At 34.5% G+C, this 27,608-nt stretch overlaps 1 protein-coding gene across 1 annotated transcript in view; it reads right to left on the reverse strand.

Moving 5' to 3' along the window:
* Nucleotides 1-729: 729 nt before the first annotated feature.
* Nucleotides 730-27,608, reverse strand: part of LOC129753289 (voltage-dependent calcium channel type A subunit alpha-1-like) — a 260,599-nt gene continuing 233,720 nt past the window's right edge. Inside the window, 6 exon segments of the mRNA XM_055749089.1 lie at nucleotides 730-17,239; nucleotides 17,242-17,296; nucleotides 17,357-17,637; nucleotides 17,718-17,755; nucleotides 17,758-17,787; nucleotides 17,790-17,861. Of these exon segments, the coding sequence (XP_055605064.1) occupies nucleotides 17,129-17,239; nucleotides 17,242-17,296; nucleotides 17,357-17,637; nucleotides 17,718-17,755; nucleotides 17,758-17,787; nucleotides 17,790-17,861 (587 nt within the window). The 3' untranslated portion in view covers nucleotides 730-17,128.

Consider the following 27,608-nt stretch of genomic DNA (forward strand, 5'->3'; position numbering starts at 1 on the left):
AATCCTCGGTTCGGTGCACAGTCAATCGATCCAATCAGAATCTCATCCATTACGATTAGAAAAAGTAGCGGTGATAGAATACATCCTTGTCTCACTCCAGCAGTTACCGGGATTGGTTCGGACAAGACACCGTCGTGCAAGACCTTGCACGAAAATGCCTCATACTGTGCTTCGATGAGATGGACTAGTTAGCTTTAGAAAGTGGTGAAAGAGAACAAAGTTTAAATTGTTACTTGGGGTTGTTGATATGCTAATGAATGTTTCAGACCATAAAGATGATTTGTTACAGAGCGAAGTAGAGAGTGATAGAATTGTGAATTTTGAAAGCTTGACTTCAACGACTACAGAAGCCCAGATGTGCGGAGAAAAATTGTGCCCTTACATCCTTGGCATGATTAATGAATTTGCATAAATTTTTTGATAGTTTTCTTGTTTTGCCAATAAAAATATGTAGGTATCACTATAAGTTAGAGAAAGGAACTTATTTGATACTAACCAAGGTCATCTCTTAAATCGAACTCTAATGCCCCAAAAATCCTTTGATACAATTTCCCAAATAGTTTATATAACAAGCCGCAATTAAGCTAACCATATTTATGAACTTTAAAAAAATTGATTGAGACTTTTGAAGAAATTTTTTGGTGCATAGATTAACTTTTAAAATATTTTACAGGTTCATGAATCCACGAGTTGACGGAAGGGATTGTGATATTGTTACAACATAATCCGTTTCAAGATATTGTGTTTTGTTTTATTCGACTCGATTATTCTTTCTCTCTTTTTTAAATCTTTTTTGAACAAAATATTTAAAAAGTCCGTTAAATAGATGCCTAGATTTTTCTTTCTTAATCTTTCGTTACCTTACCTTACCACATGCAATATACGCTACTTTTAAACTAGAGACCATCAGCGATACTTGTTTGGTTTTGATTTGATGATCCTCTTCAATCGTTTCGCTTCCCTTCTAACGATATATTGTGTGTCTGCGAAGGAAGCAAACCTCGAAATAACATTTGATTACAATCTACTGGTTTTTTTCTGGGTAACTAAAGTTGTTAACGAGTAAAAAAGGGTTTAAGTTCGGAAAAGTATATATGACTGATGACTGCTACTCAGTTTTTCGATTCCCTGTTTTTTACTTTGCGTATTTGTTGCTTAGGGACATGGGTTTGAATATATGGTTCTTTGATCAGTGATAGGCTTCTTTACCCTTTTCAGAATTTACACTTTGTTATGCTTTGGTATCACAGAAAAAATATTTACACGTTTTTTTTGCTAGCGATTTACTCGATTACTATATTTATTTATTTACAAACATTCTTCGGACCTCAACTCTGCTGCTACTATTTGCTGCGTTTTCTAAGCCTAAATATGATACACTGCTCGGATTTTGTTTTGATATATATGTTTTATCGTATGTATTAGCTAAATCAACAGGTAGAATAATAAGCTGTGAGAGTAAAATTCTGTAGAGACTTAATCGATTTGAAAAACTGCTTTGAAAGTACTTATATATTCTCTGACAAATTTACAAAAACCAACTGCCACGTCGCAGGTTTGCGATAAAAAGTTTTTTTTCTCATTTATATATGCTATTTATGTCTTTTTAATTTGTTTTATTTATTTTAAACATTCGATTTACATGGTTAGTTAGTTATTCGATCGAAGAATCGATTTAAGGGATTTATCTTTTCTGTTTTTCTGTTTTCTTAATTTTTTTATTCATTTTTATTAGTTTGCAAAAAATCCTTTGGAATAAATAGTTCGGCTTTCGGAGTCCATTTGGAACTGTTTTAAAAATTAGTTTGCAAAAGTTAAAGTTATGTTCTTTGTTTTCCCTTTGAAGGATGGCAGTTACAAGCGTTTCATTAGGATGAGGATAAATATCGGATTTGGTTTGAAACTTATCTACAAACGATTTCCTTGGCATTACTTTAGGTGGATTCTGTGCTTCTTCATTTGAAGATTGTTAACAAATAAAACTATTCTATAGCGTTAGGGTTTGGCTTGAAAATCAAAATTTAATTCTGTGTTTGCAAGGAGCAATGAATACTGATTCTGATTTAAAAGGATAAGATTATTTTTAAATAAAGGTGACGATTCTGATCTCTGAAAAGTTACTGAACGTTGCCTAAAAATAAAGAAAAGATAATAAATCATACTGTCAATTAGAAATTCATAAAAAAACAGTTTTAGTTTTTTTTTTCTACAAAAAAATATTTCCTTGTCCATTACATTCTGTTGTAAAAAAAACGTTTCTCAATGTGTTTTTTTTTTCAAAAACATTTGTTAAAAGATTTACTCTGCTGTATCTATACTCATTCTACCATTACTAACGTTTCTAGATTATATTTTTCAAACTAATGAAAACTCTGTAAACTCTATATACTTATTGTTTTGAAACCGGTCTCATTCCGAAAATTTCCTATTATTCAATTACTTTTTGCTAGCTTGGGGAAACAAGATTTTCCCGCTCTAACTTGGGTCCCTTATTTGACATGTACCTATTTGTGATAATATTTTTCGTAACTTTTTTTTCTAGTTCTTTCAAAATTTCAATCTACAAATCTACCTGTATTACGAGCTACTTTCCGCTAATTTCTTCAATCTTTTAGGCTTGTCATGGTTTAATTTTTTTCCCCACCGAACAAAGTGCTTTGCTTTACTAACGTTGGGAATTCAGTCTTTTTTCTATGAAGGGATTACCCCAATCGGTGTAGTTGATCTATTTGGATGAAGTCTTGTGTTTATTGAGCTGAGATTACTTGTAACGATAACTTCTTTTTTCATCAATCAGAATCGTCACCTTAATGCAAGTTAAGACTTTAAGAAAGTTCAAAAATAATTTGAAACATTAGCTAGTAATCCTCCGTCTTAATCTGCAAAACTTGACGTCATTTGTGTAATGATTTTTGATAAACATGATTTCAAGAGAGCTTCAATTTTTGAGCACAGTTAAGAAAAATTTGAAAAGTAAGGTAGCTTCCAAAATGACTGGAGATAAAATCAACTAACTAACTAACGTATACGAAAGGTATACAATGCAAGTTTCCGAAAAAAAATTGACTTTTTGTGATTTTACCCACAAGTTCTGTGATGAATTTTAGCGTAAAATTATTTGAAAAATCTTGAAACAATAACTCTTTTTTACATTTTGATTGAAAAAAAATCCAAAAACATTACCAATTTTGTCATGTTTTTCCAAAACAAAGTTAAAATTTTAAAAATTTATATTGACAAAAAAATTATAAATCTGAAATACGTAAAAAATTTGAAAAATCTTTAAAATCTGTGAATTTTTCCAAAATTCTGTGTTTTTTGACTCAGAATCTGTGATGAAAATGTGCTAAAAATTCTGTGAAATTATAGATTTTTCTCTGATTTCGGCAACCTCGATATGATGATTAAATCGTAATCCAGAAAGTTAGGCTACATGTTGTAGAAAATTTGAAAATTGCTCGAAATGAATGACTTATCGTTGCTCAACAATGTGCGAAACCAGTGCACAGTGGTCCAAAAGGGCTAAAAGTGGAACTTTTTTCGTAGCGCCTATGTCTTTTATCTTATCTCTTAAGTGTCTTCAGAACATTTGCTTCTTCAAACATGCTTCATAACTTGAAAGCATCAAAAGTTAGTCAAAGTCCACTATAAAAAGTTGAAAATTCTAACTTTTTTATTTCAATAGATAGAGCTTTACTTTATAGGACAAAGTTGTAGAATACAAGAAAATATGAAACTTTGTTGAATACATCAAGACTCTATCTCTTTTCAGAGCAGAGTTATAAAGGTTTTGTTTTGAAAGTTATTTAAAAGTGAGTTTTTTATGCTTAACTATAGTTAGATGAGGATTTATATGAATAAGATGTTCTAAACATTTGTTGGGACATTCAAATCACACGTTTTGCACAAGATTTCAACATTCTATGACGTTTTCTAGCCAACTTATTGCAACTTTAAGTTTTATTTTTACTCAACTTCACGAGCGTTTATTGCAAAAACGTGCAAGTGAATTTTTAAAACTAATAAACCACGTTGAAGCTTGAACTAAGTGCAACAAATTGGTGTTGTTGTCATTTGTCTCCACGCGCTTATATTTGAACACAACAAGCATATATTTGATGTGTTTTACGTGTTTCTATACAAAAATTATTTTCAACTGCTTTCTGCCTTCGTTTTGCGTAGCATCTGCGTAGCCTGGAAATCGATTTTTCTATTTTTCGTATGGAAACACGTAAAACACATCAAATATATGCTTGTTGTGTTCAAATATAAGCGCGTGGAGACAAATGACAACAACACCAATTTGTTGCACTTAGTTCAAGCTTCAACGTGGTTTATTAGTTTTAAAAATTCACTTGCACGTTTTTGCAATAAACGCTCGTGAAGTTGAGTAAAAATAAAACTTAAAGTTGCAATAAGTTGGCAAGGCAACGTGGTAGAATGTTGAAATCTTGTGCAAAACGTGTGATTTGAATGTCCCAACAAATGTTTAGAACATCTTATTCATATAAATCCTCATCTAACTATAGTTAAGCATAAAAAACTCACTTTTAAATAACTTTCAAAATAAAACCTTTATAACTCTGCTCTGAAAAGAAATAGAGTCTTAACGTATTCAACAAAGTTTCATATTTTCTTGTATTCTACAACTTTGTCCTATAAAGTAAAGCTCTATGGCTCTATCTATTGAAATAAAAAAGTTAGAATTTTCAATTTTTTTATAGTGGACTTTGACTAACTTTTGATGCTTTCAAGTTATGAAGCATGTTTGAAGAAGCAAATGTTCTGAAGACACTTAAGAGATAAGATAAAAGACAGAGGCGCTACGAAAAAAGTTCCACTTTTAGCCCTTTTGGACCACAGTGCAGTGATGGAGTGGAACAAAATTTAAGATTTTGTTTTGTGCTGGAGGAGAAAATTCTCCAAAACTTGTCAAAACTAGACCCTCAGGGAAGCCTTTAGGAAGAAAGAAATATAGGCAATAGTGCTCAGGATTAGAAAAACGATAACCCACAGCGAGTTTAAAAGCTGGCGCCAATGTCGACCGAAAATTCTTGTCTGTGCTCTTTTTTTTTCTCATAATCGGAAAGTTATCTCAAAAACTACTTGACAGATTGTCCAGTTGTTGCACATGTACGCCCAAAGTAGGGATGTCAATGCCGCTCGGCGCTAACAAGAAATAAAATATGGAAATTTAATCCCATTGGATAATTTATCCCGAAATTTTAAAAAAATAAAGAGAGAATCGAACCCAATGCAACATCCTCACTACGACTTGCTTGTCGACTATACTTAACCAGTATACCAACTGAGTAAGTTAGCAAACGAAGGTTTACTGTCATAGTTCTTCTGCCACACCCCTTCTGCCGTTTGACCGATGTTTTTCCATCCTTTTTTGTCTTTGATGGTAATAAGATGGGATAGGAATGGGATGGAATGGGATGGAAATGGGATGGGAATGGGAAACGAGAAAATGTTTACAGACACCCACAGCTGCTTACTGACGAATATTTTTGCCAATGGCTGTTTACCAGGGGTTGGAAACAAAGTTTTTTTTCCCTAATGCTGGTTTCAGTACTCATACGGCGATGAGAAAGCTTGTTTGTGCCGGTCCGGCATAGAATCCTTATTCCAATAATGATTACTCCAGGAATGTCATGTGGATGTATAATTCACATCAATAGCTAGTTTTGCTGAAATTTTCACCAATTCTTAGTCGATATCAAACAAATTTACAAAATACAGTGTGAATTTTTTTTCGAGAACAGACCTCATTGATTAAAAAGTTTAAGTTTTTTGTTCGCAATACTGAAAAAACAATTGGTTGACATCACTGATATGTCTTTTGACAATAGTGCATGGAAATTTTTTTTAAAAACATTCATAAAAAAAAGATGAGTCTAAGAAATATCAATCAAGTTAAACAAATCAATAATATTCAAGTTAAAAAAAATTGCAACATGAGTTTTTGAATTTTTATGAAATTCAAGAAAAAAAACTGTTAATTTTTAAACTTCAATTATTCATGAACATAGAAGAATCGATGTAATTGACATACGAAATAAAATTGTTTCTATTATTCATCTGTGAAAGAACCGTTCATCATTGCAAAGGACACTTATTAAAGTGTGTTTTGATTAATGATTCTTAAAGTTTCGTTTTCTGAATCTAAACATAATAATAAACAAGCGCTTTGAGCTACGGCTAAAAAAAAATTTACTGGTGGAAGAGTCTTTCATTTTAGGAATGTTACGGTGGATTCGCGCTTATCAATTGAGCTTCAGATCGTTTTGTGTTTTCTGTTGTTGAATTATATTGCCCACAAATTTTGGAGCTTTGAACTTTCTACAAATCATAATTAAGATGTCCTACTTAGGCAATTGCGCCGAGACAAATTACAATTTCTTCTGGAGTTGAATCGGAAGAGGGGATAAGTTTTTTTTTTGGAGTAGAACTTTATGAATATTTAACTTATTTTCCATTGCTTGGTTGTACACAACATAACTATATCGGTCTTGAGAAAATAAATCCTGAACAGAAGTTTGAATTATGATTTTCATTTTGAAATTCTATGCTTGACAATCATCTTTTTTTTTCAATGTTACAAAAAAATAAACTAAGACTTCAATTGGCTCAAGTGATCTCGGATTGCAGTTCACCTCAAATTCATCAACGCAAATTTTGATACGGGTATGACGTTTTTTTTTTTTTAAATATATCTTTATTAGTACCAATTCATCATTACATTTATATTACATTAAAACATTAAATTAGGTGTTCAGTTCAATAATGAACTTTCAGAGCCCTATAGTTTAATAATCACTAAAATTTATTTATTCGACTTAAATTTGCTGAGCACAATCAAGCATTTTTATAAAGGAGAACATCCTGTAGTGAAAAAAAAATATTTTAAACTAAAAACTAAAGCTATCCTAAAATTAAACTAATTGTAGAGAGAGCGAATCTCTGCGATGGAAGACTGCATCGATTTGCCTCTGAAGTTGGAGATGATTTTGTTGGCCATCTCTTCGATAGATTCAATGCCTGCAATCCGATGAAGATCTTCGGTGCTGTGCCAAGGTGGAAGCCGCAAAATCATTTTCAGAACCTTGTTCTGAATCCTCTGGATGGCTTTCTTCCTCGTCGCGCAGCAGCTAGACCAAATCGGAACTGCATACATTATCGCTGGTCGGAAGACTTGCTTGTAAATAAGCATCTTATTCTTCAGGCAAAGTCGGGATTTCCTGTTGATGAGAGAATAAAGAGATTTGTTGTATTTATTACATTTAGATTGAATATCTTCAATGTGATTCTTAAAAGAAAGATTCCGATCAAGTGTGAGTCCCAAGTACTTCACGTGATCAGACCATTCTAAAGAAACCCCATTAAAAGTTATGGAATGATTTTCATTAGGTTTTAAAAAAATTGCTCTTGGCTTATGGGGAAATAAAATAAGTTGAGTTTTGGAAGCGTTAGGAGAAATTTTCCACATTTTCAAGTAATTCAAAAAGGAATTTAAATTTTGTTGCAATCTACTGCGTACCACCCGTAAATTTCGACCTTTGGCTGAAAGCAAAGTATCGTCAGCAAATAATCTTCTACCTTTTCCTTCTGGGACATCAGGAAGATCAGAAGTAAAAATATTGTATAAAATAGGCCCAAGTATACTACCCTGAGGGACACCAGCTCTAATGGGTATCCTTTCAGAGCATGAATTTTGATAGCTTACTTGCAAAGTTCGGCTAGTCAAATAATTTTGAATAATTTTGGTGAGATATACAGGAAAATCAAATCGAGCTAATTTAGCTACTAAACCTTTGTGCCAAACACTGTCAAAAGCTTTTTCAATATCAAGAAGAGCAACACCAGTTGAATAACCCTCAGATTTGCTAGCGTTAATCATATTAGTTACACTCAAAAGTTGATGTGTAGTAGAATGTCCATGACGAAAACCAAATTGTTCATCAGGGAAAATAGAATTCTGATTAATGTGAATCATCATTCTATTCAAAAGAAATCTCTCAAATAGTTTACTTAAAGAAGGAAGCAAACTAATTGGTCGATAACTTGAAGGCTCTGAAGCACTTTTTCCAGGTTTCAAAATTGGAGTTACTTTGGCATTTTTCCATTAATTGGGAAAATAAGCCAAGTGAAAACATTTATTGAAGATTTTAACTAAAAAAATTAAAGTGCTTTCAGGCTACTTTTTAATAAGAATATAGAAAATCCCATCTTCCCCCGGGGCTTTCATATTTTTAAATTTTTTGAAAATCAATTTAAGTTCATTAATATTTGTCTCACAAGAACTTTCAAACACAATTTGCTTAGAAAGAATATCATCAAATTCTAGGGAAATTTGAGCATCAATTGGACTTACAACGTTTAAATTAAAATCATGAGCAGACTCAAATTGTTGGGATAATTTTTGAGCTTTTTCTGAATTAGTTAAAAGAAGTTTATCCCCATCTTTCAAAGTAGGAATTGGCTCTGGGGCTTTTTTAGAATTTTAGTTAATTTCCAAAATGGCTTTGAGTAGGGTTTTATGTCCTCTACTGCTTTAGCAAAATTTTCATTACGAATGAAATTTAAACGACGTTTGATCTCTTTTTGAAGGTCGCAATAAATTAATTTCAAATAAGGATCCCTAGTTCGTTGAAATTGGCGTCGACGAATGTTTTTCAGTCGTATCAAAAACTGAAGATCATCATCAATTAAAGGTTGATTAAATTTATGTTTAACTTTAGGTATTGAAGCGGCTCTAGCATTGACTATTGAAGTTGTCAAATTTTCTACAGCCAAATCAATATCTTCTATTGAATTCAATGGAACGTTTACATCTAAATTACGTTCAATAAAATTCATATATCGCTCCCAGTTAGCCTTTTGAAAATTAAAAGTTGATTTTAAAGGGTTTTCAATGTGACTTTGGGATAAAGAAAATGTTACTGGAAGGTGGTCTGAATCGAGGTCCGCATGAGTAACTAATTGACTACAATGCTCGCCTAAATCCGTTAGAACCAAATCAATTGTGGAGGGATTTCTAATTGAAGAAAAACAAGTATGCCCATTAGGATATTCAACAGTATAATAACCTGCAGAGCAGTCATTAAACAAAATATTCCCATTTGAATTTGATGAAATATTATTCCAAGATCGGTGTTTTGCATTAAAGTCACCAATACTAAAAAATTTAGATTTATTTCTGGTGAGTTTTTGTAAATCTCCCTTCAAAAAATTTTTCTGTTCACCGCTACATTGAAAAGGCAAATATGCGGCAACAATTATAATTTTCCCCATAGAAGTTTCTAATTCAATTCCAATTGTTTCTAAGACTTTTGTATTGAAAGAAGGAAGAAGTCTAAATTTGAGACGACTATTGATGACAATAGCTACACCCCCACCTTGTCGATCAAGTCGATCATTTCGTAAAATTTTAAAGAAAGCATTGCTTTTCAAGTGATTGTCTGGCTTTAAAAAAGTTTCAGTGATGGCAGCAATATGTATGTTTTGAGTTTTCAAAAATAAAAAGAACTCGTCTTGGTTAGCCAGCAAAGATCTAGCGTTCCAATTCATAATATTTAAACATCTATTTGGATCCATGAGGGAATCGTAAAGTCATAATAATTTTGTTAGCATAATTAAAAGAAGTTTGGAAAGCTTCAAACATTGAATTTGCTTTCAACATAAGTTGCATCATTTCCATTAAATTTCGATGCAAAAATTTTAATTTTTCCTCAGTTATCTCACCCAAATCAACAAAATTGTTAGAATCAGAAGAGGAAGGAGAAGAAAAAGTATTTGATTTTCGGGGATTTTCCCAAGCCTTCGCATGAACGTTGAGACTTGGTTTTTCCCATTTTTATTAGTTAAACCTGAAGAGGGCAACCCATTTTCAACCACCTCTGAGAACGATAAACAACGAGTCTGTGGCGCAGAATCAGCCCAGGTAACATTAAAATCACTTCGGGTATTACCCAGCCGTGATTCCAATGTAGGCCGAGGCTGACTGCGAACAGGCAGGTTGTTTGCCGGTCTGACGTGTGTAGACGAAAAAGAGGAAGGAGGAGAAGAAACTTTTCTGGAAACTTTGGGGTTTTTCCTAGAAGCAACAATTTTTGCCCTAACGGGACAATCTAGAGAATTCGAGGAATGATTACCTGCGCAATTCGCACACTTAAAAAATTCTGTTTTTGGCTTATCACCACCAAAAAGGCATTTAGATTTTTCATGATCGAATGAGCCGCAAAACATGCATCTGGCATTCATTCTACAATTTTTAGTGCCATGACAAAAAGCTTGACAACGACGACATTGCGTAATATTTTGTAAAAAATTGGTATGGGATTTACGAAAAGGTTCAAATTTTACTCGACAATGAAACATAAGACGAGCCTTTTCCAAAATTTTCAAATGATTAACCTGATCCTTTTTAAAATGGATCAAATAAAGTTCAGGAGCAAAACCAACACTACTGGTATTATTCGTGTTGGTTCTTTTCCTCATTTGAATTACTTGAATTGGAGAAAAACCTAACAAAGAATTTAATTCATTTGTGATCTCATCCGGTGTCTGATCGCCGGTGAGACCACGAAGTACAACTTTAAAAGGACGATCACCTCTAGTATCGTACGTAAAAAATTGGTGTTTTTTATTATTCAAATAATTTAAAATTTTTTGAAAATCATTAAAAGATTCCGCCAATATAAGAGCAGTTCCCCTTCGACCGATCTGAAAAGAAATCTTCACATCCTTGACGGAAGTGACGATTTCTTTTCGAAAGGCATTGAAGTCAGGAATCGTGACCGTTATTGGTGGAATCTTTTCGTTTTTAAGAGTATAAGAAGGAGAAGAAGGTTTCTTAGTACTCTTATCAGAATTAAATATGAATATTTCCTCATCACCGATGTTATGAAGGACATCGAATGAATTGGAAATTTCAACTTTTTTGGCAGATGGCCCTGGATTAGGTTCAGCCATCCGTTTTCTTCCGGCCCTTGAGCCGGCCGAAGACTTCCCCATGCTGGAAAGAAAAGAGAAAATATGAATAAAAGAAAATGAAAATAATTTTAGCACTGAAAAGTGCTGATTGAAATACAGGTAAGGAAAAAATAAATAATGTAAAATGTTCCTGCAGGTACACAGCAACGATACGATGCTCCGGCGTACGTGTTGACGGCTCAACGGTACAGATGGAAGTGTGACGGGTATGACGTTAGTTATTGCATCAACCTTCCAGTTTTAAAACTTAATATATCAAAATATAACTGAATCTTGCGTTCTTGCATCCCCAAGTAACATTTAAAGTTTTATAACAGGCTACTAGATCAAGTTTAGGTTTCATAAGAGGCTTAAAGAGTCTTTCAAAATAATCGGTATTACTTGGGTCTTCCCATCTAAATATTAAAAAAGAATGCAAAAAAAAAACACTAGTTAAGGCTTTAACGCCAGGGGTTTTCAGATCGTGTTCAGACGGTGCTCCGCGATGCTTTTGAAAGTGCTCTGTGATGTACCCAACGCATGAACCTGCTTTGAAAAATACGGGTCATATAGTACGAGCGAATATTTTTTTTTTTATTTTAATTTTACTGGCGACTACAAGCCCTGTTTTCAAAGAATGGTAGATTCCCAAATTGCACTAATTTGATCAAACGACGTATAACGGTGTGCCTGTTCCAAGCAACGAAAGGAATATAGACACTACTTCTGATAGCAGTTTTTACGACAGCTTCAAGCTGCAATTTATTAGGTATAATTAGTAAATTTTCATATTTCAGCTTTGAGATTCTAGTTTAGGACTTACAAATTCAGTGTGGATGTTCACAAAGATTCCTAACGTCTACCGGAACGGATTCAACCGAACTGTCCAGCTTCTAAAGAGGAGTTTACAATTTAGCATGATATTGATGATTACATGTGATCATTGTTTCGCAAACCTGTTGTTCAGCTCACAAAATTATACTGGAGCAGTCCCGGAAGAATGTTCTTTGCATGCACTATAGCACTTTGGTACAAGTTTAATGAAATTTTAATTGTAAGTAGGAACAAATTTTAGGATTTAATAAATTGGTTTTTCTCTCCTTCGCTTAACGCTTCGTAATTGGTCAAAGCCGGATGTAGAATGCCAGGGTTGAGACGTCAAATATACCGGCGTCGCGACGATGAGAAATTCCCACCACCGATGAAGCGCCGCTGCCAATCCCGCAGTGCAGCCAGTTTCCAACAGTGTGCCATACTTGTGTTGTAGGACTTAAACGTGTTCGACTGAACCAAATACAAGCAAAAAGCTGTTGACAATCAACGTCAACAAGCACAGTGTTGAATTTGGATTTGTTGTTTACAATTCCAGGTAAACAGTTTTTTTTTTTGGAGTATTGGAATCACCATGGATCGCTGGTTAAAAAACGTAACATCAGCAAAACCAGGATCATCCAAAAGCGCAGCCAACAGGTATGAATAAATGTGACTAAATAGCAACTATTTCTGTTTTTTTTCGTTCAATCCTTACCCAAGCAACCCAAAGTCACATATTTACTCGAATGAAGGCATTGAAAGTTATATATTGGCTGACAAAGAGAATCAACTGCCCAATTCCCTTTAGTGAACTTTATGTACTCATTAATGAACTTGATAGTTTCAAAAGTGATTAATATGTACGTTGTATATGACTGTTTTGCCCAATTCCCATGAGTGAACTATATGCACTGATTAACGAACTGGAAAGTTGCAAAAGTGATCTATACGTACGTTATACGGGATTTAAGTCATATAAAGGGCACAAAAGTACTTAAAACGGGATTTGATTAGTCACAAAAAGGGCACAAAAGTGCTCAAAACGGGATTTGGTAAGTCACAAAAAGTGCACTGATGTGCTTTCAAAATCAAATCGCCACATCGAGTTTTAGATTCAGTTAGAACAACATCTAGACGTGGTCTTGTGGTAGCGTGTTCGATTCTCACCACGAACGTTGGGGTTCGATCCCCAAACCGGACAAATTTTTTTCAATAAGTAATATAGTAATTGAGTGACCATTCTGATGCGATATATGTAGGAAATGTAGGAAAGAAGCAATTGAGCAATTTGTCGAGGTTGGAATCCGGCGCGTGGCATCATGGCGGCACCAGTACAGAGCATTGTAAATAATCAAGAGAAGGTGCTTTGAACCGAATCCATGGGTTCAGTTGAGATAGAGAGAGATTTTTTGCTCATATTGTGATTTTTTGGAAGCTGAATTAAGAGGCCGCTTGAAGCTGACAAGAAGATCATAAAGACTTGTTTTGGAACTTGAAAGAATCAATAAAAACTTAAATTTTGAGCTGCATAGAACGTACTCCATATCAACGATGGGGCTGAGTAAGCATTTTTGTACCTGTTTTATGGGACTTTTGGTTGCTTGAGTAGTGCTTGAGCAGGATGACATCTCATCTAACAACAAAGTCAAAATACTGATTCCGACTAAACGCGAAACAATACGTCAGCGTATATTTTCTATTGAAAACATTAATTTTTGATGACCCATATTTTGTTAATAAAAACAAGTCTATTCAAACAGTAGACTACGATGTAAGACTTATCTTATTTAAACGATAAATAATAAATACTATCAAGTTTTGAACTCGAGTTTTTCATTCTTTCTAAAAATGCAGGTGCTCCCCCAAAAAACTTGGTTTTAAAAAAGTGCTCTGTCGAGCAAATGATCTGAAAACCCCTGCTTTGGCCTATCGAGTTTTTACTTTTTAGAGTGATATAATATATGTACTTGTTTAGGATTTTTTCAAAATAAAAGCATGCTATGAATGTTTTTTTTGGCAAAAAAAGATTTTTCCATTGTGTCATTGATCATTGAGTTCTCCAATACTGCGGTCATGACATGAAAGTTTAAACTGGTCATGAGATAGATCACCAGTGCAATTTTTGGCAACTTAGTTTGCCAAGCTAATTTCCAATATACTGTGCTATGACAAACGCTTACTAACAATAGTATAAAAAATGAAAATAGAGATAAGAGTTTGCTGCGCCTTTTCTAAAGATTCCATTTGGTTCTCAAGTTTCATTCATTGCCCACTCTTCTCATACGGGACGTTTATTTATATCACGTGAATATGAATGGTTTTGACATTCATTTTATCGTAATATTTCTGGCATGACATGCTCCCTAACTGATCTTATTTTCTTGGGTCTATAGTGATCCAAAATAAACTTCGCCTTCCATATGAATGAATGAAAATTTTCAATCCTGGCAGAGACAGTTGGATTTTCGTCAGGAGCAAGGGCAAATGAACGCAAATGGCAAATGACGCAAAACATCGTAAACTAATCGCATACCGTACAAATGTATTTTATTGGCTCGAAACAGCTTCAAAGAAGGGTTATCAGTTCATGAGAATGAGTTCGATTTTTGTTTGAAATTGATAAAACTCGAAAGGGTTTGAGTGTAACTATACAAACCAGATTGTTTGTATTGTCTATGCAAATTATTGCACGCAGTCAATCTGCTGATAAGGTCCTAGCCAAAACAATAAACCAAGTTAATCTGGATTTAATTTTGAGAGCCTAAGGTCTGAGAAGTTTGAATTGCTGCGAAACTCATCTATGGTTTATTGCAGAATTTACATAAGTTAATCATAACGCTAAGGTTTGTATGAAAAAAAAAAATCGGTCTGAAAAATCAGCATTTTATTTTCTTTTTTTTTCCTGTGGAATTAAGCCTCCTTACTTTTTATGTGTTTAATTTCAATATAATTAAAGGACATATTTAGCTGAACAATTTCCTCGAAGATTGTAGTTTCATAACATAAAAGGCACTAAAGTAACAAATTGATTATCAGGGGGATGTTTTCTTCTCATTGAAAAAATGAATTCAACTTACATCAGTGTTGATGCCTAGCGAGATATTGCATTAGACTTAGTCAATTCGGGTCATTTTTTAATTACTCAAACCCTGAGTTCTTAAAGGCTTCGTTTTAGATCAAATTCCACCTACTATTTTTTGCACAAATTTTAAGCAAAATTGACATAAGTGAATTTGAACTCTTAGGTTTGTATGGGCAAAATGAATATTTTGTTCTAAAAAATCAACATTTCAATTAAATGTTCCAATTTATAAATTCTCTAAAGGAAAATTTCCGTTGAACAACTTTGTTGAAGATTGTAACTGCGTATCTTATTAGACAAAAATGTTAATAGGTGTTGAGTTCGGGCATGTTTTTTTTTGCATTGATAAACATTAAATTAAATTGACATCACTTCTGGGTACCTAGCAAGACATTGCATGACTATTTTTCATGCAATACTTCTCGCGGCACCAGCAGTGATGTCAATTGAGTTTATTGTTCTTCAATACCAGAAGACATATCCCTGTAAAATAGCCTAATAAGAAACGAAGTTACGGTATTCGACAAAATTGATCAGCCGAAAATTTCCTTTAGAGAATTTATAATTTGGCATAAAACCCGTTAGTAGACTCGGTTCCACAGAAGGTTAATAAATGATGTTGATTTTTCAGCACAAAATATTCAATTTTCCCATACAAACCAAAAAGTTTAAATTTACCCATGTAAACGTTACTTAAAAAATGTCCAAAAAATCATGGATGGGTTTTTAACCAAAACGAAGTTTTTTAGACGCCAGGGTTAGAGAAGTTAAAAAATGACCCCAAATCGACTCAGTCTAGTTTTTTATGATTACTTTTCAAGAAAATACTCCGAAGGGTACCAAGTTGCGATCAAAGTTAATACAAAAAAAAGATAAAAAGCCTTGGAGCAACTTGAAGTAAGAACTGATTCATAAAAACGTAACAATAAAATTCTGCAATAATACAAGCAAGAGTTTTGAATCAAAACAATGGTTTTGAGTATTGAATCAAAATAAAGCTTTTTGGCCTCAAACTAGCAGCAATCCAAAAAGGATCTCGAATAGACACAGTTTGATTGGGAAAAGAGAACTGCTCTGCATTTGTTGTTTTTAAGATTCGCTGAAAAAAGTTGCTAGAAGAAATAAACGTGAGATTCAATCCTGAACCTATTTCAAGGATTTAAGCAAAATTTGCTCAATTTCATTTTTTTTTTCTCAAAAATCTGACGACTTTACAATCACTCCGATATTCTAATTCGAGTAAATATGTTGGAAATTGTCAACTTTGATGCTTGCTCTAGGCACCTGGTGTTTCTGATTTTATGCAAGTTAAGCATATGATACAATACAATACGTCAACACTAGCTTGTTCTAGGTTATCTAGCTATCATTCAATTCATATATTAAGAATCAGAATTCATTGCTCCAGTGAAGATTTGACTTGGAATTTTCAGGTGCGTTGTAAAATAAGTTTAAATATTTTCCAAACAAATTCTTTATCTAGCTCATAAAACCTTAATCTTGGAAACGTTTGGTTTTGTTTGAATTTCGATTTCTGTTTATAATTTTTTTTTTAAATTCAAAGGCATTTTTGAATGAATTTATTTGATTTTCTAGATTTTTCTTTAATGTGTGTTTATCCAATCATAAACGAAACAGTTTTAGGTTAAACAAATTGGAATCATATTACAACTTTTAAAGGAAATCTAACTGCTTAAACCGATGCTTACACTATAAACAGCTTAAAACAATAGTTCACTTTTGCTTTACATTTAATCAATGTTGTTATATCATTTTTTCAAAGGAGTTGTGCGAAGCGACCCTTCGAAATCCTCTTCTTGCTGGGGCTTTCGACTTCATCGTTTCCTCCCTCTACTTCAGAGTAATAAAGCTAGTTAGTTGGTAGATAACATTTCCGGCCATTTTGGTCATGGCGACGACGACCACTTTGGGTTTTATTTCAATTACAGCACGACGATGGCACGCTTTCCACGAAAGGAAAACCCTTTCTCCTGCTAGAGTGATCCGGGCAGCACCCCTACTCCGATTTGGGTGCCCCGGAAATGTGTGTGTGTGTTTCTGTGACCATGTGTATGTAGACTATAATAGTTGCGTTCAACAATTACTTAGGCTTGACGTGGGCCACCTTAAACTTCCGTTTCCGGTGGGACGTCTTTCGGGTTTCTCTTTTGTAGTGGTTACTCATTTGGGGCTCCGTTACACCCAGATCTGTTCCCGACGTTTTCGCGGATCGCACTGACGACGTCTCACCCTGTGCTAGCACCAGTCCTCGTCGTCAGAATCCGAATGCCGAGAGGAGGAATGCAATCCCGGACCACCACCCTTCGGTTTGTAACCGTTCAAGATCGGCGAAGGCAAAACCCGACCTCCGCTTCGGCCATCGCCAGGGCTTGTTCGTACGAAAGTGGCACGTGGTGTTCCATACTGGTTTAAAGAATTATTCGTCAATCTTCGTGAAATTCTTACTCACACTTAGCATTTAACTCACCGTTCATACTCCGCTCAAACTCCCGTTCGATTTCTCGTTCCCGTTCGTAGAGTTCTCGTTCCCGGTCCCGGAACTCGTAGTGCGCAGGCAGCTGCCCGTAGCTATCCCGGGACGATTCGCGCTCCCGACTGTTCCGATAGCGCTCCCGGTCCCGTTCCCGATCTCGCTCTCGGTAGTAGAGATCCCGATCTCGGTCCCGTTCCCGTTCCCGCAGGAACTCCCGGGACTGAGGCAACGAGTGAACACTGTGTGGCGTCGTGTGGGTCGAGTGGAGTAGCTACAGATTTTTTTTTTATAAAATATATCAATAAATAACTTTAAGCATAATACGTTCTTTAATTGAAGACAAATTCTTACGTGAGTTGGACTGGCGTTCAGTTTGGGGAAGTTGATATAGTCTGCTTCAGCTGCAGGGTTGACGGTTTACAGGGGTGGGTGGTAATCTTCGGCCTTGACCCTGGCGACGAGTTACCAGTACCGGATAGCTGTGCTGAACGTGACCTGGAGGTCCTATTATTAAGGCAGAATTATAAGTTGTGGCGTTAGTGACTTTTAGTGAGTAGCACTTTGGCTCAATTCAACGGATAGTTCTCTAGATACTTTGGAAAAGTGTAGATATACTTTCAATTGGGGTACAAATACTCTCGTTAGTACATAAACAAATATCTGCGTGTTTGTCAATGGAAGGATTTGGTGAGTGTAAGATCATGCAATGATCGATTCAGTGAAGGATGATTCAGAACAGCTGAAATATTTTTTTTTGTAAAATTCGATGGATTTTTACATTTTTTTCAACTACTATCCTTAAGAATAAGAAATCACGATATCGCGCTAGCCATAAGATGAACTAGATCCACTTGACATTAAATGCTCAAGACACCATTTTTTTTTGTAATTTGGAACTTCCATCAAGTTTAGATCATTCATATCCTTACAAAATCTTCCTCATTGTTTCTGGACGTACACTTCAGTAAAAGTTAAATTTCTATAGCAAGTGTATAGACCATTTTCCCAAAGTTAAATTATTCTGCTTTTCACGAACATTTCCAAGTTCGTCGAAATTTTTCCAAAGCTTAGTTCTTTTCCCATTCCCCATTCAGGTAGGTAAATCTCATAACAAATAGAATTTTTGGAAAACGTAGACCAGATGAAATGATCGAATTAACTTACCGAAAAAGTTTCAAATGAGGTCCCGCCTATTCATCGCATATCAGTATTTTTCATTGATGTTTAAATTTGCCTGAATGTAGTCAACAGATTTGTGATTTTTAGCAACATACTTGCAGAGTAAATTATTGTTCGTCCAATTCGTGTGAAAGGGTTTGGTAAACTAGTGTGAACAGTGGGTTCTTTTAAATTGTTCTATCACTATCCGAATGTTTGAATTATTTTGTTGCTGTGAAAATCATTTAAAAACTCAAGAAATATCTTGCAAAAATACTTTGATTGATGGTTTACAAGACCTTTGTTCATAATCAGATTATTTAAATAAGATACCTTATGTTGATTATTGAAGGTGTAGTTCATTGTGAGAAGAGCTGCAAAACTTAATAATAAAAAGACCTGATATTTTTTATAGGATGTGAGCCAAATAAAGCAGAAGCAGAGAGTGCTTCCAGAAGAATAAATTTCCTTTTTAAAGATTCCTTAAAATGTGCACTCCGATTTGGTTGAAACTGTAATTCTTTTTTACATAAAATTGCCAAACTCGATTAAAACTTCTTCTAAAGAGCAAAACTCTGGGTGATCAACAAGATCATGAATGATTAGGATTTGAAAAATGAAGTAAATCACAGTGTGTTTGATGGTACAAGCGTTGCATATTAGACTGGGTCGATTTGAGATCATATTGTATATCTCAAACTCTGAAGGCCCAAAGCTTCGTTTTAGTTAAAAACTCATCCATGATTTTTTGAAAATTTTTGAAGTAACGTTTATATGGGTAAATTTGAACTTTTATATTTTATGAGAAATTTGAATATTTTGTACTTAAAAATCTGGATCATTTATGATTCTCCTGTGAAACCGAGCCAGCTTGTGGTTTTGTGGCAATCTATATTTTTTTTATAGGAAATTTTGCGTTGATCAACTTTGTCAAATACCGTAACGTCGTACCTCATTAGACAAACAAGTTTTGAGTCATGGAAAAATTTTAAGGTGTTGATTGAGGTCATGTCTTTTGATACCGAAAAACAATTTTCAAACAAAATTCTATTGACATCACTGCTGAGTTCTTAGCAAGGTATTTGTTGAGAATACCCCTGGGTTCAACGGTGCAAGTGTCGTGAGTTCCAGAGCTCCCAGAAGTGACGGTTAGATTAATGTTTACAAACACGAGTTGATATCATGTGCGAAGAGTTGAGACTATACACGAGTTTGGTAGCTTTCCTACAGTTTCGCAAGTGCGAATATTTATTATTTAAAAAGAAATTATAAGCGATTGAATTAAACAGTGAAATAGCTTCGGATCATATTTGGATTCGGTAAGAGGATAGTGTTAGCAGAAATGGCATCACGCTAAGTATATTCCCATTTCAATATATGTAGGTTACGTTCACTGTGCATAGAAAGCATAGCTAAATATATCGGTGTTCCGACGATCGTTAGCCAGCAGAGTAGATCCACAAAATTCGCATAAGTCGTTTGCCAGCTGCTAGTTTTACGAAACATAAGTTTCCATTGTAAGTAACCCTAAATTCTAAACAAACTGGAAGACTAACTTTGATAATGCTAAATCACTACAGGTAGTTGGTGCTAACGGGCATATGCAAGTTTGGTTCGGAATACGTGAGTAGGAATACTAAAATGTACACAAATAGTAAAATTAAGAAGATAAGACAGAAATACATTGTCCTCTTTATTACAGCTTTGAAGCGTGCAAAAGTACAGCTATCTGGATTGATTTCTGTTTCGAATCCGAACCAACAGTATTGCATGTATTTTTTATGCAATGTTTTGCGAGGCTTCAGCAGTGATGTCAATTGAGTTTATTGTTTTTCAATGCCAAAAGACATATTTACTCCTGTTGGACAGCTGATAACTGTTTTGGCTAATAAATGAGACAAGCAACAAAGTTGCGGTCTTCTACCAAATTTTTCAGCGGAACATTTTCTTTAGATAATTAAAAATTGGCACGAAAACCATTAGTAAGCTCAGTTACACAGTAAAAACAAAAATGATGTTGATTTTTCAGTAAAAAATAATCAATTTTCCCAAGAAAAAAAAGTTCAAATTTACTCATGTAAACGTTACTTCAAAATTCTGTAAAAATTCACCGACGAGTTTTTAGCCTAAACAAAGCATTTCAAAAAAGATCCCAATTCGACTAAGTCTATAGCACAAAGGAGTATTTCACCAAAAAAATTGGGCCAAAATTCAAAATTTTCACGTTTATGGTTGCTATGCTAGTAATGTTTGACCTATGACCTGGCCCAGTTGCACGTAGTTGGCCCAGATCTAATCACTTCATTTACAAAATAAATTTAAATTGATTCATAACATTTTTTTATTTTATGGTAATTTTTTTAATCGAAATAATTATGAATGGTTTTTGGAAGAATACGATTTAAAATCTGCTGACACTTTAGTGTAATAAAAATGTTTCAAGTGTTTTACTTTTGTTTGTGTTAAAAAAGTAAAGGGTTTTAAAAAAATTGGCTCAGAGAATGCTCGGATTTTGGGTTGTAAATTTTGAAATCAGATACTTGGATTTTGCCAATTTTTATCAATAAAATAGCCTCGGACACGAACGGGAAAAATTCTGGCAATCTTATTATAACTGCATCAAACCTGTTTTCGAGAGTATGCGCTTTTTTCTCGATCTAATTTTCAGAAACTTGTAGTTTTCGTTCCAGAAAAAAGTATGATTTTTTTTAATCTGAAACTAACACCAGTTGAAGATAAAAATATGAAAAATCATTTGGCATTATTAACTTGAATTTGATGATTTTGCACTTGTGAATTCTGGCTTAAAACAACTGTGAACATTAAGTTTAAACCCATGATTTTTTTTCGAGTAAAGTCGACAGTACACAGCAAAATATATTTCCTGTAAAATTACGCAAATGTCCCGTAACAAAAAGGAACAGGACATTTACCGTAATTTTACAGGCCGAAAAACAAATTACGTGACATTTAATTTTCAGTGTACATTTTTTTCACAGGACATTTGCTGTAATAATAAATAAATCTTCGTAAACTTTCAAGGAAAAGTTTGTTAACTACAGGTGGATTTATTTTAAAGGTAGCAGTTTCAGTGACAGGTAATAATCAAATTTTTTTTCTGTGTAATGTCATTTTTATTTTCCAAGCTAACCGGATGTGTATTTTCTTTCTTCTTAAATTATTAAAATACAAAAATTTGCATCCATAACTCTGTACTAAATGTTTTATGCAATTGGATGTCTTCAGCTAAATTGTTTTTGCAAAGTATTTGGCAATAAAGGCGAATACTTTTCAAAGCTATTTTGCGATTGCTCATGCCTATAAAAGCTGATTAAATTTTAGTGCGATTTAATGTAGTTTTTTATGATCAATGTTTAAAGTTGTGTGCATTTGAAATATGGTTTAATTAGCTTATTTAGCTCGGAGTTCGTGAAGTTTACAAAAATTAAAACTTAAAATTATGAGCGTCTCAGCAAGTGCTTATATTAGGAATACCATACGTATTCTTTTAAAAGTACATGCGTACTCGAGGAATTAGCGTACTCTTTTTTGGTGAAATTTCGCGAATTGTAATCTTTTTTTGTCGAAAGGCATTTCAATAGAAAAACAAACTTTTTTCTTCCACATCTTATACAAGAATTATACCTCTTATATAAGAAAAAAAAATTTAAAACAACTTTCTTAAATGTCCTGTTTTATAAAGCCACTTTAAGTCGTGATAAACAGTGAGCGCGATAAGCGCCCTTTAAAAGCTTTGACTTTGTTTTGATACTTTCACCATATGTAGAACACTCTGATGAGAAAATATTCTAATGATATTCCACTGCAAAAGGTAAAAAAAAAGTTAAACTTTAAGCCATTTTAGAACATTTTTCAAAATGATATTTCAAACAATTCAAACAAGATCCGGATGTTTCAATGGATAACGATTAGGTATACACTGCGATGAGATGTGACCGACATCTAAAATACCGACATAAAAACGTGTGATGCTCTTTTACTCAAGTCAGCCACTCAGTTTCGCCACGCATTTTAAATATTGAACTCCTCTCTATTTAATTTCACGTTCCGAGAATTCCTTGGGGCCCGGAAAATAAAACTATCAAAATTTATTTATTTATTTGTTTCTGGAGTCTGGACTGTTGTCATACAGACTGATTGTTTAAGATTAGCTTATAATTAAATTACATAGCAATTAAGTTAGGTGACGTCACGGATTGCATATTTAAACTTAGATTTTGTAACATGATAGTCAAACAAGTGAGAAACAGCATTGAAAACTTCACAACACCGGAAGAGGGGGTGATTCTGTCCGAAGACAGTCCTGCTTCTTGACAGCCAAAACATGGTTCGATTACGCAGTCGGCGTGCTGGAACGTAGGGGAGATGAGGGCATAACGAGCACCCAGGGCATAATGAGCACTACTCTTTTCTACGAAAGTACGTATTTTCTTAAATAAATTTTCATAAGGATTTGTTTCGTACTTCCTATAGTATTAATTTTTCACAAAAAAAGGAATCTTCTTATCAGCTTTACAGAGATATTTAAAAAAAAAACTAGCTTGGTTCTCAAGTTACGAAAATATTATAACTTTTGAGCACCACGAAATAAGCTCTTATGATCTTAAAATAACCTTGATCTATAATGTACGCACTGCAACATGATGTATACATTGTTTCTCAATTTTTACAATCACATTTATCAATTTTAAAACACGTTTTTACTTAAATTTGTTGACTAGGGGCATATAGAGCACCATATTATCGAGGCATAATGAGCATTTTCTGCCGTAGAATCTAGCAGCGAATTAAAATTGATTTATAGCGCCACACCTTGACTAGTTTTCATCCGACGATTTAGCCTATTGGTAAGGTGTCGGAGAGGTAATCAAAAGACTAGAGTTAGATTTCTGTTCGAGGTGATTTTTTTTCCATTTACAATTCATGATCGATTTTTTTATTGTTACATTATACGACTAGTAGCATCATCCTCCGAACAAAGCACATAATGTATGAGCGTGCGTGAATTGTTTGTATTTTACAAACAGACCTAGATTATTTTGTTATTGCTTTGTTTGATGAATCTACGACTCACCTGGCTTCATCGAATTGAATTCGCTGCTAGATTCCCCGGCAGAAAACGCGCATCTTACCCTGATTAATGGTGCTCATACTGCCTCAGGGGGGGTTCTCATTATGCCTCCACAGTTGCTGGTTTTCAGCTTTTGGCAAAATTTTTTAAAATGCATTTTTTAACGTTTTCATCTAGTTTTTCACGTTTCAGCCCGTTAGGGAAAAGGCTTTTCAAGTGTCTGAACACGAAACAATAATGTAACCTCAAGTAGAGATTTTTTACAAAATTCTTGGTAATATTCTCAAAGAATTTGTTCCAACAAAATTAAAGCGACGAACAAATAATAACAAAAATCCGCCTTGGTTCACGAAAGAGCTTGTGCATTTAAGAAATAAAAAGCAGAAGGCACATAAAAACTGGAAAAAGAATCCATCATTAGTCACTAAGTTAGAACACCAAGAAGCCAGTAATCTACTAGCAATACGCTTAAGTACTTCTTTCCAAGACTATAATATAAAAATTGAGCAAAACATAAAATCGAACCCAAGAAACTTTTTTAGATATGTTAAAACAAAATTAAAAAACAATAGTTTTCCAACTCGCATGCACTTTGGCAGCATAGAAGGTCAAAATTCCGACGAAATTTGTAATCTATTCGCCGACTTTTTCCAAACTGTTTACACTAGTTTTTCCGAGCAAGATCGTGATACTTCCTTTTTTAGTTATCTCTCTGATTCAACGGCATTAACTGTAGTCGAATCAATTTCCTTTGAAGAAATATGTAAAGCCATTTCCTCCTTAGACAGCACTAAAGGGCCCGGGCCTGATGGAATTCCTCCACTTCTTTTAAAAAATCTAGTAAATGAACTGAGTATGCCATTATTTCTTCTATTTAACTCTTCATTGAAATCAGGTGTTTTTCCTCAAGTATGGAAAGAATCATTTCTTGTACCCATATTTAAGTCAGGAAAAAATCTGAGATAAAAAATTACAGGGGCATTGCCATTTTATCGTGCATACCAAAACTTTTCGAAGCTTTAGTGAATGAAAAAATATATAACCAAATTAAAACTCACATTACTGAAAAGCAACATGGATTTGTTAAAGGAAGATCTACAGCCACTAATTTACTGGAGTTTGTTACCTATAATATTAGCTGTATGGATCGCGGTAATTCTGTTCAGGCTTTATACACTGACTTCAGTAAAGCTTTTGACAGCATTGACATCCCCATGTTAATTTTTAAATTAAATAAACAAGGATTCAGTTCACACCTACTGAAATGGATAAGATCCTATTTAACGACCCGCTCACAAGTCGTAAGATTTAATGGTTCACTTTCAAAAAGTATCTCCGTCACTTCTGGTGTACCTCAAGGCTCCCATCTCGGCCCCCTATTATTTATTTTATACGTAAATGATATAACTTGTCTCCTCAAGCAGTCAAATGTGCTAATTTATGCTGATGATATGAAGCTTTATATGAAAGTAAATAGCGAAGAAGACTTCAGAATCTTTCAAAACGAAGTTAATGTATTTAACGAATGGTGCATTAAAAGTCTGCTCAAACTTAACGTGGCAAAATGTTCAAATATTGTATTTACTAGAAGAAAATGTCAGTCATATGAAATTGTCAAATTGGGAGATGATCCTGTCGAGAGAGTCAACAAGATTAGAGACCTTGGAGTTATATTGGACTCAAAACTTACCTTTGTAGATCACTATAACTCAATAATTCAGAAATCGAACAGTATGTTAGCATTTATAAAACGTTTTAGTTATAATTTCAAAGACCCATACACAATAAAAACATTGTACACAGCTTACGTCAGATCCATTCTTGAGTATTGTAGCGTTGTGTGGTCGCCTTTTCAAATATCACATAAAAGCCGTTTAGAATCAGTCCAGAAACAATTTGTTCTATTCGCTTTACGAAATTTAGGATGGTCTCAGAGCCAATTACCTAGCTATGAATCACGTTGCCTGCTTATTAACATTGAAACATTAAGTGTAAGAAGAGAGTTTGCTGCAATCTGTTTTGTAAACGACATAATTAATCAACGCGTTCAGTCTGCTTATCTACTAAATCAATTAAACTTTTATTGTCCTTGCCGTCATTTAAGAACAAGAAATCTTTTCATTATAACCTCTACTCGAACTGATTATGGAAAATATAGTCCAATGAATTGTTTAATGTATAGTTACAATAAATATTATGAGAACATAGACTTTACTATGTCAAAACAGCAGCTGAAAAAAGGTTTTTACGGTAACAGGCACCGAAGAATCTGACTTTGAAAATGTAAACAAAAATCATTATTATTAAGCCTATTTGAAAATTGTAGTCCCTAGCTTTAAGTTATTATATATGTAGCCTACAATGTTTGGCGAAATAAATAAATAAATAAATAAATAAATATTATAGCTATTTTCTATGGTTAAATAACCGTTTTCCTTAAGGTGGCCATTATGCCCCCATCTCCCCTATATGTTCAATCTCTGAAGCAATTGCGAGCAGTCAACGGCATTTGTCAAGATATCGTAAACGAAGGTGCGCTGTTGAAAAGTTCTTCTTTGGCTCAAAGACGTCATTGATAGCAAGGCACACCTCTCAGAATAGGGTGGTAACCGTACGGGATCTTGCCATGGCAATCGTCGCAAGGCGTAGCGGAGGAATTGTTTCTGAATCCTTTCGAGTCTTTCGCTGTGGACAGAGTGATCGGTCCCGCATATTCCAGAACACTGCGTACCAATGAGCAGAAAACTGTTTTTAGAGCATACGGGTCCTCAAAGCTGAGTATTCCGACGCAGGAAGCCGAGCAAAGCGAAGGCTTTGGCTACAGTGGTCGCGGTGTGTTGAACAAATGAAGATGTTATTCCGAGATCTTTAATAAAGGTTACTCGTTTGAGAGAGGTGTCCCTTAGACCGTAGTCGTAGACAACAGAGCAAAAGCTTATACACTTACGTTTTTCGGCGTTAACCTCCATACCGTGTAATCCGCACCATACTAATAATCGATCGACGTCCTCCTGAAGCGCAACACAATCCAATATCGAATCAATGGTCCGGTAGATTTTAAGATCATCTGCAAACAGCAGTTTCAGCGATTGAAGGAATGTTGCCAGATCGTTAGTAAAAATCACGAAGATGAGCGGTCCAAGATGACTACCCTGCGGAACACCAGACGGCATGTCGGATACGGAGGAGTGAGTCCCATGAATGTTTATAAAGCCTTGACAATTCAGCAGATACGAATACAGCCATTTAGTTGCCCACTCGGGAAATCCATATCGATCAAGTTTTTCTCTTCCGATTCTGTGAGGTACGTTGTCGAAAGCCTTAGCAAGATCTACGTATATCGAATCCACTTGCAGTTTTTTACTTGTTGCAGAATGCAAATCGCTGACATAGATCATTAGGTTTGTCAAGGTTGATCGTTTCTTGATGAACCCGTGCTGGACATCGGTGAGTATTGGAGAGGCTGCTGAGTAGATTATCTCGTATATCAGGACTTCTAGCACTTTGGAAAAGCAGCAAAGAATCTATATTGGCCTGTAATTCTCCACACGATGAGCATTTCCTGACTTATGGATCGGTGAGATTTATGCGATTTTCCACAGAGTAGCTGGCTGTTGGCTGGTTGCTGGCTGGCTGGGATGCCAGGTGCTCTGGTTTGTTTGTAAAACACGGAGTTTTGCCAATCATCAAAATATTGCTCAGACCAAGACTTCGCCTTGATTTTTGCAAAAATACACCGGATTCTTTTTTTAAACGATCTTATTTTACATGGTTTTATTTTGAACGATTTTTTTCAAAATAAGACGATTTTCGAACATGTCAAAAACAGAATCTAGACATTCCCACTTTTTTCAAAACCACTCTTGGGTGATAAATTGATTCGGATTCTGCTTCCCTACAGAAACATAGGCCGGAATAGCCACTTAGAGACTCTGCGAAAGTTCCGGAACAACCGTGGCTTAAAACTCAAAACAAATCTTTGACCTTCCCGA

Source organism: Uranotaenia lowii, chromosome 3, assembly GCF_029784155.1.
Source record: "Uranotaenia lowii strain MFRU-FL chromosome 3, ASM2978415v1, whole genome shotgun sequence".
Taxonomy (NCBI): Eukaryota; Metazoa; Arthropoda; class Insecta; order Diptera; family Culicidae; genus Uranotaenia; species Uranotaenia lowii.